The sequence below is a fragment of the Chiloscyllium plagiosum genome, chromosome 6, assembly GCF_004010195.1.
Source record: "Chiloscyllium plagiosum isolate BGI_BamShark_2017 chromosome 6, ASM401019v2, whole genome shotgun sequence".
In the NCBI taxonomy this organism is placed as follows: Eukaryota; Metazoa; Chordata; class Chondrichthyes; order Orectolobiformes; family Hemiscylliidae; genus Chiloscyllium; species Chiloscyllium plagiosum.
This window is the reverse complement of record NC_057715.1, coordinates 84,940,618-84,959,586: the sequence shown is the minus strand read 5'-3', so window position 1 is coordinate 84,959,586 and position 18,969 is coordinate 84,940,618. Positions and strand designations below refer to the sequence as shown.

The following is an 18,969-nucleotide window of genomic DNA, read 5'->3' as shown; positions in this document are numbered from 1 at the left end:
GTCTTTTTACCCTTAGTATTTCTCAGCTCTATCCACACTGACTCTACATCCCCTGATTCTAGGTCCCCTCCGTGCTAGGGACTGAATATCATCCCTTACCAACATGGCCACCCCACCCCCTCTGCCCGTCAGTCTGTCCTTACGATAGCATGTGTAGCCTTGAATATTCATTTCCCAGGCTCTGTCCACTTGAAGGCACGTCTCAGTTATCCCCACAATATCGTATCTGCCAATTTCCAAAAGAGCCTCAAGCTCATCTATCTTATTTCTAATGCTTCGTGCATTCATGTATAGTATTTTTGATTTGTTACTGCCCTCATCCTTCCCATCAACTCCTATTTCACTCAACCTTACAGCATGATCCCTTTTTGAGTTTTCTGCCTCATTGATACAGTTGTCTTTCTTGACTTCCCTTGTTCTAACTTTCCCTTAATTTCTTTCTTAAACATCCAGTTTGTCCCCTCCCCCCGCTACTTAGTTTAAACGTAGCTGTGCTGCAGTAGCAAACCTGCCTGCCAGAAATCTGGTCCCTAACCTATTAAGGTGCAAACCGTCTCTCTTGTATAATTTATGTTTGCCACAAAACATACCCCAGTGATCCAAGAATTTAAATCCTTGCTTCCTGCACCAGTTCCCCAGCCACACGTTCAAGTCCATTATCACCCTGTTTCTGGCCTCCCCAGCCCGAGGAACTGGAAGCAAACCGGAGATAACCACCTTGGACATCCTGCTTTTCAGCCTTCTTCCTAGTTCTCCGAAGCCCCGCTGTAGTATGTTCCTCCTCTTCTTCCCAACATCATTTGTGCCGACATGTACCATCACCTCTGGCTCTTCACCTTCATCCTTGAGGATTCCTGCACTTTGTCTGTGATGTCTTTAACCCTCGCACCAGGAAGGCAACACACCATCCTTAAGTCCCGCCTGCTGCCACAAAAACCCCGCTCAGTTCCTCTCACTATGGAGTCCCCTATTACCATGGCTTGCTGTGTTCTTCCACCCTCCTGCTTGTCTACTTTGGATTACAGCTTCTGCAGTTTTTTTTGTCTCTCACTTTACACTATCTGTAGACTTGGTATCCAAAATACTGCTTGGGGTCCAAAACCCGTACCAAATCCCTTTAACCTTCGCCCTATGCAGATCTATGATCGACAACCTCAATTTTTAAAAATCCCATTAATGTTTTCATGTCCTGCATGGCTTCACCCTGTCTTTCTCTGTATTTCCTGAAGTTTGGCGGTTAGCTTTTGTAATCCGTTTGGATGTTCCCCAAAAGCTAGCTTTTGTACTGTCTTTTCACCCTCTTACTCAATTGATTTGACCTCTTTTGCTGAAAATGAAACTCCTCCCAAACCTCAATTCTGCTTTTGTTTTAGGCCAATTTGTATGCCCCTTCCTTGGATCTTATATGACCCTCATTTTCTTTTTTTTTAGCCATGATTGGGCTACCTTTCACAGTTTAATTTTGTGCCACCAGGAATAAACAATTTTCGTAGTTCCTCCATTCTCTTCAACTGTTTGCCATTGCCTATCCAATGTCATCACTTTAAGTAATGTTCCCCAATTTACCCAAGCCAGCTTGTGTCACACAGCATCCTAGTGAGCTTTGTTTAGACTTGGGGCCCTAGTCTCAGAACTAACTATGCCACACTCTAACCTAACAAAGAATTCTGTCATATTATGGTCACTCCATCCAAGGGGCCTTACATTGCTAGATTGATAATTATTCCTTTATGATTACACAATACCCATTCTAGAATGGCCTTTACTGTCATTGGTTCCTCAATATGTTGAAGCTAGAAAACCAACCCATACAATGTTCCACGACTTCCTCCTTTATGATATTGTTATTGATTTGGTTTGCCCCTTCTGTGTGCAGATTAAAGTCACCCACAATTACAGCTGTAACTTTATTGCTTTCATCTATAATTTTCCATTGAATGCCTTCCCCAATATTACCACTACAGTTTGGGTGTCTATTTACAAGCCCCGTGATCACTTTCTGCTCCTTGGTGTTTCTAAGTTCTACAGTATGGATTCTACTCATTGGTAGCAGACACTTTAAATGATCAGAGATGCAGCATATCTTGTAGGTTCAACTACTTTTTTTTTGCTGCATTTTTTACTGATCCTGACACAGTAAAGGTAATAGAAGGCTTCAGGGATTTTGAAGTTATGAAATGTTCCTGAGAGAATGACTAGGGAAAACTTTTCTTGTAGAAATAAGGAGGAAGTATGTCTTATCAATTTTAAAGTTGCCACTAAAAAGGGGAAATGGAGATCTGAAGAGAGAAATATTTTTAAACAGAATGTTGGGAGGTGGATGGAATGCTTTTTTGAGGAAACACGAATGCATTTATTAAGAGAAAATTGGATAAATATTTGGAGGGGAGAAAGACTGTAGATTATGAGAAGTGAAGAGTTTGGTGTGATTAATTTTGGATTGCCTACAAACAGGTGACATTGTAGTGATGGCTGGGACTCCCAACTGCTATCAATATCTCCATTTCTCAGGTTATTGCTTGTAATTAATCAATGTCATGAATTGAATATTGTAAATTAAAATCAATCAAGTTAATCTTGTAATTTCTAAAACAAAGTACCTTTTAAACTGATGGCAGTGACTAAAATTCAAGACTTTGTTAAACTTTGTGGGGCAAGTATTTTTAAAAATGTTCTTATGCATATGCATGGATTCCAAAGCATGTTCAATTCTCTAGTATTTTCATCTTTCAGGAGCGTGGAGCAACATGAGTTTAGCAGAAATTTATGATAACGTGAAAAAAGGGAGGGAATATGCCCTTTTAGGAAACTATGATTCTTCAATGGTTTACTACCAAGGGGTAATCCAGCAGATTCAGAAACACAGTCAGTCAATCCGAGATCCAGCATTAAAAGTGAAATGGCAGCAGGTATGGCTATCAAATTTTCTACACACCCCTATATTTTCTTGGGGTACTTGTTTACACATTTGCTGGCTAGCTTTTTTTAAATCTCAATTTCACTATTGTTTACTAAAGGAAGTGAGGTGAAGAAGAAATTTTAAAATCAAAATATTTGGAGATCAGGAAATGTTTGTAGTTCCTACTATTCAAGCACTGACTTGAAAATTGTTTATTCCCAAATGATTTTTGAATTTTAATGTTTGTACCTTATCAAATAACATATCTCTTGATTAAAATACTTCAGTTGCTTAATATGATGTTAAACAATATTGGTAGGTTTGTGCTGAAATAAGTAAAATTAGTTAAATTGAATGTAAAGATGAGTGTAGAAAACTAGATGGGGAAATAAGATCACATTTGACATGCAGAATTGGGGAACAAGTGTATAAACTAAATCAATGGGAGGTATTGGTGCAGTGGGTGCATCACTGGACAAATAGACTAATGTTGTAAGCAATGGGTTTAAATTCCACCACAGCAGATGGTAAAATTCGGAAGATGTTCTAGTAGTACAGTGGTAGTGGTTGAGGCTGAAACTTTATTGCTGGAACAGCACAGCAGGTCAGGCAGCATCTAGGGAACAGAAGATTCGACGTTTCGGGCACATGCCCTTCTTCCTGAAGAAGGGCATGTGCCCGAAACGTCGAATCTTCTGTTCCCTAGATGCTGCCTGACCTGCTGTGCTGTTCCAGCAATAAAGTTTCAGCTTTGATCTCCAGCGTCTGCAGACCTCACTTTCTCCTCGTACAGTGGTAGTGTCCTTACATCTCAGCCAGAAGGTCTAGGTTCAAGTGCCATCTGCCCCAGCAGTGTGTAATGATGTGTTTGAACAGGTTGATTAGAAATATCTATGAATTAAATAAATTAGTAAAGGAATTGGGCAATAAATGATTTACCAGTTATTATTTTACAGCTTCACCTTTTATGGGACCACACTGTGTGCTTTTACCTGTACCTAATGGTTTGAGCAGGTTTCAGAACACATGATCTCTCACTTCACTTCCACAGTGATCTCTGGACTCTTGAGAATTCACTTTGAGCCTCCTTTTATTTCCTTTATCTAGATGCTGGTAACATTATATAGAAGCTGGCCTCAAGATATATGCAAAAAGGCCTCTTAGAGTCATAGAGATGTACAGCACGGAAACAGACCCTGCGGTCCAACTCATCCAGATATCCCAAACTAACCTATTCTCGCTTGCCGGCACCCAGCCCGATATCCCTCCAAACCCTTTCTATTCATATACAGTGGAAATGTGATTATCCGAATAAGATGGGTGGGCACTATTTCGTTCGGATAATCGATTATTCGGAAAATCCATTAACAACCTTTCCTCTGGGGCTTGGAGTTTTAAAGTCTGCTCCCCGTTCAGGAGACTGCAGCAGCACACAGTGCGCAGGACCCTGCCCCCAACCACGTCCAACCCTGCCCCCCAGCACAAAGCGCACGAGCCTATGACCACCCCGTCCCCGTCCCCGTCCCCGTCCACCCCCAGCCCCTCTCCGAGGCAGCCGGACTGGACACCAACAATAAGACTGTTGTTGCTGCAGCTGCCTTTGTGAGGTTGGTCTCCAAATAGCACACAGCCACACATACAGCATTTTTCTGCAAATGTTTGACAGGTTCCCTGTACAGGGCAATGTTGGAGAGATTATTCCGGGGGGGGGGGGGTGCACCCCTCTGTAGAGCTCCAGGGGAGAGAGAAGGCGGGAGGTTAGTCATTTGGAGACGTGCCTGTTTAATCACTGAACAAAAGATGCGATCACTGCTGGAAACACGTCTTTGATGTAATATTTCTATCGAGACCTCGAGATCCCCTTTGGATAATCTGATTTTTGGATAATTGGTATTCGGATAATCGAGTTTCCTCTGTACCCATCCAGATGCCTTTTAAATGTTGCAATTGTACTAGCCTTCACCACTTCTTCTGGCAGCTCATTCCATGCATGTACCACCCTCTGTGTGAAAATGTTGCCCCTTAGGTCCATTATATATTTCCCCACTCCAGGGAAAAGACCTTGTCCATTTATTCTATCCATGCCCCTTATGATTTCATAAACCTAAATAAGGTCACCTTTCAGCCTTCTACGCTCCAGGGAAAATAGCCCCAGTCTATTCAACTTCTCCCTATAGCTCAAATCCTTCAACCCTGGCAACATTTTTGTAAATCTTTTCTGAACCCTTTCAAGTTTCACAACATCTTTCTGATAGGAAGGAGACCAGAATTGCATGCAATATTCCAAAAGTGGCCTAACGACTGTCCTGTACAGCCGCAATATGACCTCCCAACTCCTATACTCAATACTCTGACCATTAAAGGAAAGCATACCAAACGCCTTCTTCACTAACCTATCTACCTGCGACTCTACTTTCAAGGAGCTATGAACCTGCATTCCAAGGTCTTTTTGTTCAACATCACTCCCCAGCACCTTACCATTAAGTGCATTTGACCAAATACATTTCAACAATCTAATTTGGTACAGCTACAGGGTAGCAGAAGAACTAGTGTATATTCCCAGTGGCATACTGCATTTAATCAGGATTTAAGGATATAACCTTTCTTTTATTAAACAATAATATTTTTATCTCCTCACTAATTAGATTTTGCCAATTTTTAAAAAAGATTAAAATTGGTACTTTTCTACTATTCATTCCCAGATGTGAAGCACCAAAAACTAGGTTGCAACCTTTTGTATTGCTATTAACATAATTCCAAACTGAAAAATGAACAATAAATAACATTTTTATTTACAATGCTTGTAAGGTGATTGCTCTGAAAGTAAAGGGGCTCATAGTTATTACATTTTCTAACTTGGAAATTTTGTTACCGAGAAAGGGAAACCAATGACCCCGCATCATTTTTTTCCACTACTTCCTACAATTGATAATTCAATATTAAAGTACAGAAGTTGATCATTTCCAGCTGTCCCTCACTTTAAGGACAGTGTCTACTTCAAGTCATGAGTTTCCGTCACAGGTCTTCATATGGCTGAGCAATGTGATTTTTCAGCTAGTGGACCTTTCAGTCGATGCATGTTTCCCAATAGCTAGTGAGATGCAGAGAGAATAAAAACCAACCTGATGAAGGGCCCAATGCCCAAAATGTCAACTCTTCCTCTCCTCGGCTGCCGCCCAACCTGCCGTGCCCCCCTCCAGCATCACACTCTCGACAAAGTCCATCCAGTTTGTCTATGGATCCTAGGATCTCAAATAGCTTTGTCCTTTCCAAATCATGTGTCAGTGCATTTCAGATCAGCTGGTCATCACCAACACACTATTCTACCCAAAAGGCAAGTTCAAGACTTCTTGGAAGGCATCTATGGCATCTGCAGTCATTGTTTTTACCTCCATGATTGACCACGTCATCGATTCATCCTGAGACCAAAAGGATGTCCTCATTACCAAAGCAATGATCTGTGCAGGAGAAAGTGAGGACTGCAGATACTGGAGACCAGAGTTGAAAAATGTGGTGTTGGAAAAACATAGCAGGCCAGGCAGCATCTGAGGAGCAGGAGAATCAACGTTTCGGGCATATGCCCTTCTTCATCTGTGCAGCAGAGTGATGGACAAACTACTAGCTCATCCACTCTTCAATGTCCAGCAAATGCCACAAGCAACAGCTGAAGACGAAGAAATAGCTCAGAAAAAAAAAACTGAATGTTGAGTGGCTTCAAGAGCTGAGCAGATTAGTAACTGTCCAACGATGTCTTCACCAAAATCTTACTGGAATGGAAGAAATCTGAAAAGAGCTAAAAACAGTCATTATCTCATGTTGTGAAGGACTAGAAAACACAAACACTAGTGCAACAAGAATGACATCATCATTGAAGACCTCCTCAACAAGAGGAAAGTTCTCCATGCCTGGCAAATCATCATAAGTGGGGCAAAGAGGAGAACTCAAATAGCAAAGGCAGAGTTACAAAGGAGAACAGGGAAATCAAATATCAATGGTAGACTGAGAAAACAAAGGAGCTGCAGCTTCTTGCTGACAAGCTTGACACCTTGGGTTTCTTCAGTGCCAAGCCAATAACCCCCTTGCTCTCAAATTCGTACAGAGCAAGGATGGAACATCTGATGGAGAAAACACTTCACAGAAATCCTAAACCATGAGAAAAATATTGACAAGAATGCATTTGAGGAAATCTCACCAACTCTCCAAAGATGATCTTGGACTCTCATCTAGTCTGGAAGACATTGTAGCCACCATTAGACACATTAAGAATGGAAAAACCACCATTAAACATGAGGAATGGAAAAGTTGCAAGAGTAGATGGGATTCCAGGGAGATTTTGAAACTTGGAGGAGCAGAAGTTGCCCATCATTGCTATCAACTATTCCTGAAAATCTGAGATTAAGACAAAATCATTGTTGATCTCAAGGATACGACCATTGCCACAGTCTTCCAGAGAGGAAATGAAGTGAACTGTAGAAGCTACCATTTTCCTCAAACCGAAACCACCACCACTTTTTAAAGCTGCTCAAACAACATTAAATCGTGATAGATTAAAGCATTCTCAAACTGAATATCAAGAAAAATAATATTTTGTTTCCCACTACTGACTCTGTTATCCCTTCCATCATATAGGTTCATGTGAAATGGAGCACCATGATACCACATGTCCTATCTGACCCAGGACAACTCGTTTCAAACCCAACAATCTGCCAGTAGCTAGTCTATGATTTTATGAAGGATAACATTTACTGCTTCACCTTGCCCAGGTTGTTTATTAAGTACCCAATTTATTTTCTTGTTAGCTCCAATCTTATTATCCACACATTCCCAGCTCATCTAAAACTCAACTGGTTGATCTGAATCAGGTCTTGCTTACCGAGCACCCTGGGTTTAGTGATCTTCACCGAAGTCTTGTTTACTTCAAACTCTTCTAGTGTCAACCTAAATTCTTGCACTGTACTCCAGGCTGAATCTTCCATTGTTGTCCAACTCTGGTCGTCTTCATATTCATCTTCTCCTTAATCTCACCATTAATTGCAGTGTCTTTCAACCACCTGAATGTCATTGTCATTGTTCCTTAATGAGTTTTGATTTTTTTTTATTATTCTTTTAAAAACCTCCTTAAGATTAATTTTCTCAGTCATTCTTTGCTTCAGTGCTTTATTTCTCCTGTGAAGAAAAGGAATAGCTCTCATTTATGTTGTGCTGTTAATTCAGAGGTAGGAAGAAAGATCTGTCATCAAGCTGAAGAAGGAATGAAGAAGGCCATAAGAGATTCAGGCCAATGAATCTGTTCCTCCATTCGATCATGGCTGATGTGTTTCTTAACCCTGTTGTTCTGTCTCGTCCCCATAATCTTTGGTCCCCTCACTAATCAAAAACCTTGCTATCTCTGTCTTAAATACTCTCAATGACGGCCTCCACTGCTTTTTGTGGCAGTGAGTGCCACAGATTTACCCCCCTCTCGTTGACGAAATTCCACCTCAGCTCTATTCTAAAGGGTTGCCCTTTCATTCTTCAGGCCCTAGTCTCCTACTGGTGGAAACATCTTCCCTACAGCCACCCTAGCCAGGCACCTCTGTGTTGTCAGTTTCAATCAGATCTTCCCATATTCTTCTAAGTTTGATTGAAGGCCAGGGTTAGAGGAAAACTGGTGAGTGGGGAAGTATTAAGGGATGAAGTGCCAATGTAGGTCAGTGAAAATTAGCTGACAGACAAGTGAAACTTGGTGTAGAATAAGACAAGGACAGGAGAATTTATAATGCTAGAATTAATGGAGGATGGGGATTTAATAGAGCATTTATCCCTTTTGGTGACAAACATTTGAATGAGAGTTTCAGCAACAGATATGGGCAATGTCGTGGAGGTGAAAGTGAAAGTAGACTAAAGTAGGTTGTCGTTGTAATGGAAAAGATGTGGGTCAGGAATTCAGGTTTGAGTCAGCTAGGTTGGCTTAGAATGTTTTATGCCACTAATTTGATTGCACAGAAATGTGAGTTTTTGACGTTTTAGGTGTGCATAGCGAAATAGGATGCTTTTACTAAATGAGTGTTCTTACTGGCATTGATTAAGTATTTTAAGATGAGAACACAATTTAGCAAAACATCCCTTTCCCCATCTTGTCAAATGCTTTGCTGTAGATGATGATTAATGAAGTTGACAATTTACTAGTAATGCCTGATGTTATGATTCCAACACACAAAAAGTAAACCAATATTGCTAAATATATTAAGACAGTTTAGACAAAGAATAAAACAAGTTTTATCATATTTCCCAACACTATCTTTTACAGATACTCAATCCAAGACTAATATCAGTCCTATTTAGGCTCTTTAATTTCTTACTTAAATTCTTAGCAACTTTCGTCCTTGAATTGTGATATGGTTGTCGGCAAGTCTGTTGATGTGAACCATTTTTCAATTTCGATAGCATAAACCCCCTAGTTCTAATACCTCAAAGACTCCCATACAAAGGTCTCACAGTTTGAAAGTCTCTTAAACTGACACCATTCTGCCAGGTACTGGTTCCCTTGAACTGAGAATTTTATACTCCTGCTAGGATGAAACTGTTCTTCCTTCCGAACTGAAGTCAGGAGTCTTAACTAGTGGCTTCTGATCTATCATCGTCTCGACCATTAATACTAGTGAGAATCTGCTAGGCACCTGAATATATCACATGCCTTTTTTGGATAAGATATATTTCGTTAATTTTCCAAATAACGTTATGACCTTTTAACAATAAATAATCTTCAAAGAAATGAAACCATACATCTCTCTTCTAAGATTTCAAATTCCCAAATTAAATATATTGTATATCTTTTATCGCAATGATGGGTTTGTTCATTTGTAGTGATGCAACTTTTTCAGTGCAAATTAGTAGGATAACAATGAGAAGAAATCCTCTTTTCTTCTTTAAGTATTTGAAATATGTAAGCCAATTGTAAGGATTTGTTGTATTGGTTAAAATGAATTAGTTTGGCAAAAATCATAGATCAAAGCTGGTACTAAGTCAGTCTGAATGGCTGTCATAAACTATTTAGGAAGATGGTTATGGTTAATGGAGATCAATTATAACAGCTCTTGGACATCTCTGCAGGAGTTCCTTAGGACAGTGTCCTAGGCCCAACCATCTTCAGCTGCTTCATCAATGACCTTCCCTCCAACATAAGGTCAGAGGGGGAACATCCTCAGCATTAAATTTGTCAAACCTCTTAAGAATCTTATACATTCTTGTGAGACCACTTCTCCCTATTCTAAACTCAAGTGAGTAGAGTCTCAACCTGTTCAGTCTTTGTTTATAAAATAATCCCTCCATATTAGGGATAATCCAAGGGTGTCTTCTCTGAACTGCTTCCAATGAAATTATATCTTAAGTGGATCAGCACTGCTGTCAGTATTCCAGATGTGATCTCTCCAACCTTGTGCTGTTGCACTAAGACTTTCTTACTCTTAAACTCCAATACCCTTGAACATTCCATTACACTCCAACATTCCATTAGCTTTCCTATTTACCTGCTACAACTGTGTTGTGTTTTGTGCACAAGTAGCCGTAAGACCCTTTGTTGCAGCTTTCTACTATAGTTTTTCTCTGTTTAAGTAATCTGTTATTTTTGTTCTCCATTCAAAAATGAACAACTTTGCGTTTTCCTATAACATACTCCATTTGCAACTTGTTGCAGTCCCGGCACTGATCCCTGTGGAACCCTACTGGTCACTGATTGATTGCCAACCTGAGAAAAAGCCCCTTATCCCCATTTGCTGTTTCCTGCCCCAGAGCTAATTCTCTATCCATGCCAATACACTACCTCCAACACTGTGAGCTCTCATCTTCTGACTTAACCTTTTATGAGATATGTTGTTGAATGCCTTCTGAGAGTCAAAATACAACACATTTATTGGTTAACCTCTGTCCACCCTGATTGAGACTTCCATGAAAAACTGTAATAAATTAGTCAGACACAATTTCTTTTTTATGAAGATGTGCTAACTCTGCTTGACTAGATTATGATTTTCCAAATGTTCTGCTATTAGTTCCTTGATAGTTGATTCCAGTACGTTTCCAGCAACAAATATTAGGCTAATCAGCTTATAGTTACCTGTTTTTTTGCCTCCATCCTTTTTGAATAGTCGTGTCACATTAGTAGTTTTCCAATCCTCTGTTTTTTTTCTGGAATACAATAATTTTTGAAAAATTACAACTAATACATCATGCTCTGTAAGAACTAGGAGCAGGGGTAGGCAATTCAGCCCCTAAAGCCTACTTTGCCATTTGATGCAATCATGGCTAGTCTTATCTCGGCCTGAACTCCACTTTCATGCCTCCTCTGCATAAGCTTTCACCCCATTAATAATTAAAAATCTGTCTAAATTTTTCAATGTACCAGTATCCATCACACTCTAGGATAGTAAATTCCCCAGATACATGACCATTTAGAGAGAAGTAATTTCTCCTCATCTGTATTTTAAATCTGCTACCCCTTATCTTAAATATATGACCTCCTTTCTCGATTGCCAAACATGAGGAAACATTTTTTCTATGTCTACTTTGCCTATCCCCTTTATCATTATCTATTTGATTTCTCATTTTTCTAGACGGGACAGAGAATAGGCCTAAACTGCTCAATCTTCGTTCATAAGCCAAATCCCATTTCTTTGGAATCAATCCAGTGAGCCTCCTCTGAACTGCCTGCAATGCAGCCACATCCTTCCTCAAGTAACGGGACTGTAATTGTATGCAGTATTCCAGGTGTGCTGTCACTAATGCTCTGTAGAGTTGCAGCAAACTTTCCTATTTTTATACTCTTCTCCATAAATGTGAAAATTCAGTTTGCCTTTGTTTTCTGCTGCACCTGCATACTGGTTCTCTGCGATTCATGCATGGGGCCACCCACGTCCAGATGCTGCTGCACTGAAACAGTAAGGTTTCGCTCCATTTAGATATAAGTTGTCACAGAGTCATAGAGATGTACAGCATGTCCAACCCGTCCATGCCGACCAGATATCCCAACCCAATCTAGTCCCACCTGCCAGCACCTGGCCCATATCGCTCCAAACCCTTTCTAATCATATATCCGTCCAAATGCCTCTTAAATGTTGTAATTGTACCAGCCTCCACCACTTTCTCTGGCAGCTCATTCCATACATGTACCACCCTCTGCGTGGAAAAAGTTGCCCCTTAGGTCTCTAGCTTATCTCTCCACGCTCCAGGCTCACTGCCTTTATTCCTGATGAAGGGCTTTTGCCCGAAACGTCGATTTCGAAGCTCCTTGGATGCTGCCTGAACTGCTGTGCTCTTCCAGCATCACTAACCTAGACAATGTGCTGTATAGGCGCAACATGACCTCCCAACTCCTGTACTCAATACTCTGACCAATAAAGGAAAGCATACCAAACGCCTTCTTCACTATCCTACCTACCCACCCACGACTCCACTTTCAAGGAGCTATGAATCTTGTGTCTTTGTTCAGCAATGCTACCTAGGACCTTACCATTAAGTGTATAAGTCCTGCTAAGATTTGTTTTCCCAAAATGCAGCACCTCGCATTTATCTGAATTAAACTCCATCTGCCACTTTTCAGCCCATTGGCCCATCTGGTCAAGATCCTTTTGCAATCTCAGGTAACCCTCTTCGCTGTCTACTACACCTCCAATTTTGGTGTCATCTGCAAACTTACTACTTTTACCTCTTATGTTCGCATCTAAATCATTTATGTAAATGACGAAAAGTAGAGGACCCAGCGCAGATCCTTGTGGCACTCCACTGGTCATAGGCCTCCAGTCTGAAAAACAACCTTACACCACCATCCTCTGTCTTCTACCTTTGAGCCAGTTCTGTGTCCAAATGGCTAGTTCTCCCTGTATTCCATGAGATCTAACCTTGCTAATCAGTCTCCCATGGGGAACCTTGTCGAACGCCTTACTGAAGTCCATATAGATTACATCGACACCTCTCCCTCATCAGTCCTCTTTGTTACTTCTTCAAAAAACTCAATCAAGTTTGTGAGACATGACTTCCCACGCACAAAGCCATGTTGACTATCCCGAATCAGTCCTTGCCTCTCCAAATACATGTACATCCTGTCCCTCAGGATTCCCTCCAACAACTTGCCCACCACCGAGGTAAGGCTCACTGGTCTATAGTTCCCTGGCTTGTCCTAACCACCCATCCTTAAACAGTGGCACTAGTGAGTCTTCCAGCACCTCACCTGTGACTATCGATGATACAAATATCTCAGCAAGAGGCCCAACAATCACTTCTCTAGCTTCCCACAGGGTTCTCGGGTACACCTGATCAGGTCCTGGGGATGTATCTACCGTTAAGACATCCAGCACTTCCTCCTATGTAATCTGGACATGTTGCAAGATGTAACCATTGATTTCCCTACAGTCTATGCCTTCCATATCCTTTTCTACAGTAAATACTGATGCAAAATACCCATTTAGTGTCTCCCCCGTTTTCCGTGGCTCCACACAAAGGCCGCCTTGCTGATCTTTGAGGGTTGAAAATGTGTTGCTGGAAAAGCGTAGCAGGTCAGGCAGCATCCAAGGAACAGGAGAATCGAAGTTTCGGGCATAAGCCCTTCTTCAGGGATCTTTGAGGGTCCCTAGTTACCCTTTTGTCCTTAATGTATTTGTAAAAGCCCTTTGGATTCTCCTTAATTCTATTTGCCAAGGCTATCTCATGTCCCCTTTTTTGCCCTCCTGATTTCCCTCTTAAGTATACCCCTACTCCCTTTATACTCTTCTAAGGATTCACTTGATCTATCCTGTCTATACCTTACATATGCTTCCTTTTTCTTAACCAAGCCCTCAATTTCTTTAGTCATCCAGTATTCCCTATACCTACCAGCCTTTCCTTTCACCCTGACAGGAGTATACTTTCTCTGGATTCTTGTAATCTCATTTCTGAAGGCTTCCAATTTTCCAGCCGTCCATCTACCTGCGAACATCTGCCCCTAATCAGCTTTTGAAAGTTCTTGCCTAATACCATCAAAATTGGCCTTTCTCCGATCTAGAACTTCAACTTTTAGATCTGGTGTATCCTTTTCCATGCCTAGTTTCGCACCTTCTCTCATAGATACATCCACATACTATATCAGAAAATTTTCTTTTACACACTTAAATTTCTCTCCATCTAAACCCTTAATACTATGGCAGTCCCTGTCTATGTTTGGAAAGTTAAAATCCCGGACCATAACCACCCTATTATTCTTACAGATAACTGAAATCTCTTCACAAACTTGTTTCTCAATTTCCCTCTGACTATTAGGGGGTCTATAATACAATCCCAATAAGGTGATCATCCCTTTCTTATTTCTCAGTTCCACCCAAATAATTTCCCTGGATGTATTTCCAGGAATATCCTTCAGTACAGTTGTAATGCTATCCCTTATCAAAAATGTCACTTCCCCCTCCTGTCTTGCCTCCCTTTCTATGCTTCCAGAGGCATTTGTATCCTGGAACATTAAGCTGCCAGTCCTGTCCACCCCTGAGCCATGTTTCTGTAATTGCCATGATATCCCAGTCCCATGTTCCTAACCGTGTCCTGAGTTAACTTGCTTTCCCTCTTAGGCCTCTTGCATTGAAATACATGCTGTTTAATTTATCAGTCCTATCTTGTTCTCTGCTTTGCTCCTCCCTGTCCTGAATGTTTGACTCGCTTCTTTTCTCAACTGTATCAGTCTCAGATTGATCTCTCTCCTCACCATCTCCCTGGGTCCCACCCATCCACCTTACTAATTTAAATCCTCCCGAGCAGTTCTAGCAAATCTCTCTGCCAGTATATTAGTCCCCTTCCAATTTAGGTGCAATCTGTCCTCCTTGTACAGGTCACTTCTACCCCAAAAGAGATTCCAATGATCCAAAATTGTGAATCCTTCTCCCATTGAATCCAGCTCCTCAGCCATGCATTCATCTGCTCTATCCTCCTATTTCTGCCCTCACTAGCTCGTAGCACTGGGAGTAATCCAGATATTACTGCTTTGTAGGACCTCCTTTTTAAATTTCTGCCTAACTCTCTGTAATCTCATTTTCAGAATCTCAACCTTTTCCCTTCCTATATCATTGGCTACAATGTGGACAATGACCTCTTGCTGGCCCCATGAGAACTCTGAGACATCCTTGATCCTGGCATCAGGGAAGCAACCACCATTCTGCTTTTTCGCTGCTGGCCACAGAAACGTCTGTCTGTACCTCAGACTACAGAATCCCCTAACACAATTGATGTCTTGGAAGCCAACGTATCCCTTGTTGCATTACAGCCAGTCTTAATACCATAAACTTGGCTGTTTGTACTATGTTCCCCTGAGAATCCATCACCCCAACATTTTCCAAAGCAGCATACCTGTTTGAAATGGGTATATCCACAAAAGACTCCTTCTCTAGGGTGCCTACCTCTCTTACCTTTCCTGGAGCTAACCCATCTTTGTGACTGTATCTGAGACTCCCCCCCCCCCCCCCCCCACCTTCCTTTTACTGCCATCTATCAAATTCCTCATTACTTCTAACTGTCTCTCGTTCGGTCTGATAAAATTCGCATCCAACAGCTTTTATGGCAGATATAATCTGCACTAATCTCTCTTTAAACGCTCACATCTGACAAGAAGTACATATCACTGTACTGTACTGAAGGCCATTTTTGCTCCTTCACAATCTACAGACCCAGAAAATAACTGTCTTATTCCTCTGCAAAATATTGCCCCAGGTTAAATTAATAGTTATGGCTTATATTTTAAGTTTAATGAGAAGACATATCTCCAAAAACACATAATCAAGAAAGAACCCACTCTACTCACTACTGCAGCCTTTTTATTGGACACACTTAAAACAACGATTAACTTATCTGATTTTGTGCTGTGAACTTCGCCCAAACAGGTTCCTCCAAGATTAGTTGTGAATTTCACTGTTTGTTAATTTTCCCAGATGCACCCCGATGTCCAGCGATACATGAATTCAAAACAGCAAAGGCAGTAACTGTGCAGGTTCTCTCTCTCCTGCACTGTCCTCACCATGTGCTTCCTTTCTGTTCTTCCTTTTAAAACTGCTGTTGTTTTCACTTTTTTTTTCCAAAGTTCCAAAACAATGCAACAGCATATGAAACCATAATTGCTGCTCCTGGAATTCGAGGAAATCACCACCTCCAACACCTAAAATACCTCAAAAAAGGAGCAGCTGTTACAGCCAGAAATTTTTCCCATCCTCCATCTTGGATTACCCAGTCTTTCTATTCTTCTGACCAAACTGAATGAACTCTCACTTACTGACATAAAATTTCATTTACTAAATTTGGGCTCATTCACTTAATGTACCTGTGTATCCATTTGTAAATTTATTTCTTCATTAGAGCTTACTTTCCGAGCTATTTTAATGTCATCTGTAAATTTGGCTATAGTAGATTAGATTACATTACAGTGTAGAAACAGGCCCTTCGGCCCACCTGTGTATCCATTTGTAAATTTATTTCTTCATTAGAGCTTACTTTCCGAGCTATTTTAATGTCATCTGTAAATTTGGCTATAGTACTTTGTGTCACTAAGTCCAAGTCATTAATATTGATTTTAGATGTTTGGGGTCCAAGGACCAAACCCTGTGGCACTGGACTAGCTACGTCTTGACAACCAGAAAAAGACCCATTTATCTTAACTCTGTTTTCTGGTGGCTAACAAGTTCTCTATCAAAGTTAATGAATTATCCGTAACCCCATGTGATCTTACCTTGTACACTAAACTTTAGTGCTTCACCTTATTAAATGCCTTCTGGAAGCCCAGATATGCTGCATCTACAGGATATCAATTGCTTGTTACATCTTCAAAATATTGGTTGGAATAGTGGCTCAGTGGTTAGCACTGTTGCCTCAGCGCCAGGGACCTGGGTTCAACTTTACCCTCCGTCTGTGTGGAGTTTGTACATTCTCCTATGTCTATGTGGATTTCCTCCCACAGGTTAGGTGGATTGGCAGTGCTAAATTGCCCATAATGTCCAGGGTGTGCAGGCTAGGTGGATTAGCCATGGCAAATGCAGGTTTATAGAGGGAGAGTAGAGGGGGTGTATCTAGGTAAAATGTTCTTTGGAGGATCAGTGTGGAAACGATGGGTAGAATGGCTGCTTCCACACTGTAGGGATTCTGTAATTTACTGTTCATAAAACCATACTGACTCTGGTTGTAGTTTGACTTCAAAATGTCCTGTTTTATTTCCTTAATTATGGATTCTAACAATTTTCATATGACTCATGTTTGACTAACTGGTCTGCAGTTTCTTACTTTCTGCTCCCCCCACCCTTTGTGAATAAGGATGTTATATTAACATGTTTCCAATCCACTGAAACCTTTTCTGTGTCCAGGGAATTTTGGATTCTTATAATCAGTGGATATCACTTTCCTTAGGACCCTAGGATATAATCATGAGGCTCTGATAATTTATCTGTTTTCAATTCTATAGTTTGTGCAGTTCTTTTTTTTCTAGTGGTAGTAATTGTTTTAAGTTCCTCCCTTCCTTTAACCACTGCATTACCTGTTAATTTTGGGAAAACTGAAGCAAAATAATGATTTTGTGACAGCTATATCCGTGTTCCCTATTATCAACTCCCTAGTCTCATTCTCCGAGAGACCAATATTTACTTCAGCTACAATTTCTTTTTATATACTTATAGAAACTGTTGCTATTCTGTTTTCTACTTTGCCCTGCTTTTCTATTATAATTTGCCTTTGCTTTTAATTACTTTTTTTATTAACCTTTTGAACTTTAAACATTTCTCAATCTTCCATCATGTCATTTGCATTTGCACTATGGTATGCCCTGATTTTTGTCTTTATATTATCTTCAAGTTCTTTGCTTAGCCATGGTAATTTATTCTGCCCCCTGCCAAAAAAAACTATCTTCCTTTCTGGAATATATTTTAGTTGGGAGCAATTGAGTATGTCCTTATGCAACTGCTCATTAACTGTCTTGCCTTTTAGTCTTCCCGCTGGTACTGGATGATCAGATCTGTCTTGCTGCCGATGTAATGACCTTTATTTAAGTCCTGAACACTAATATGGACTCAAGTTTCTTGCCCTCCAACTGATTTAGAGGAGCTTCCTCTCTGATTGCTCCAAGAAACAATATTGCTCCAAGAAACAATGTCTAACATATTTAATGAATTCTCTCTTGAGGATATCCTTGCCAATTTGAATGCACCCAGATCATTGCCAAGTACACCTAGAAAATCTAGTGTGTAAGCAGGTTAAAATGGGACTTAAAAATATTCTGTTTCAGGAATAATAAAAGACTATTGCTGTTGTTTATTTTCCAGGTGCGTCAAGACTTAGTCGAAGAATATGAGCAGGTCAAAAGTATTGTTAACACTTTGGAAAGCTTTAGAGTAGAGAAACCTCCAACTGATTTCTCTGTACCTCAGCAAGATGAATCTTCCAGAGATCCCAGTGTTTGGCCACCACCTATTCCTGTTGAACACCGGTGTGTAAAATTAGCAACACTGAATGTTAGTTTAGTAAAATTGAGTTTTGGGTATGAATTTTCTTTAGTAGTTAAGACTCCTTTTAAAAAAAAATCTATATCCAATGTCAATGTTCGAAAAAATTTTTATATAAAGGGTTGAGATTAAGGGGATGTGAAGAGGTGGGGAGTAACAAAGTCAATGTTGTAAGGCCAAAAAGTAGTCTGTGGTTAATATTGTTCAAATTGTATAAGAAATTGCAGCTGCAGTAGATCACACCATCCAGCAAGGTTGCTGCACCTTGATCACACCTGAGCTATGTCAACTCCAGTGTCCCACTCCATCCCATTTTCCACTATTCCCCTTTCACCCAAATATTTATTGATCTCGTTCTAAAGTATCCTCTAAGCATGCAGTATCCTTTAGGTTCGACAATTATAAACAATGGTCACTCAAATGGAGTTTAATGTCATCAAATTCTAATTACTGATCCCCTTTTTGTGAGACTATGACCTTTAGTTCTAAATATTCTAGCCAGGAATACAAGCTTGCAGCATTAATTAGAAACTTGATTCATTGGCTTGTAAACTCCCCCTGCATACCACTATTTACTGAAAGGTATGCTGCTTTCCAAGTTAT

The 18,969-nt window shown here is 40.5% G+C and overlaps 1 protein-coding gene across 3 annotated transcripts in view; it reads left to right on the top strand.

The window, feature by feature from the left end:
- katnal1 (katanin p60 subunit A-like 1) overlaps positions 1-18,969 on the top strand; it is a 39,217-nt gene that overhangs the window by 3,391 nt on the left and 16,857 nt on the right. For 2 of the 3 annotated variants that reach the window (XM_043692036.1, XM_043692035.1), the window contains exons 2-3: positions 2,734-2,909; positions 18,187-18,350. In XM_043692036.1, the coding sequence (XP_043547971.1) occupies positions 2,748-2,909; positions 18,187-18,350 (326 nt within the window). In that variant the 5' untranslated portion in view covers positions 2,734-2,747. The remainder of the gene's footprint in view (positions 1-2,733; positions 2,910-18,186; positions 18,351-18,969) is intronic. The other variant, XM_043692034.1, reaches the window with a different exon arrangement.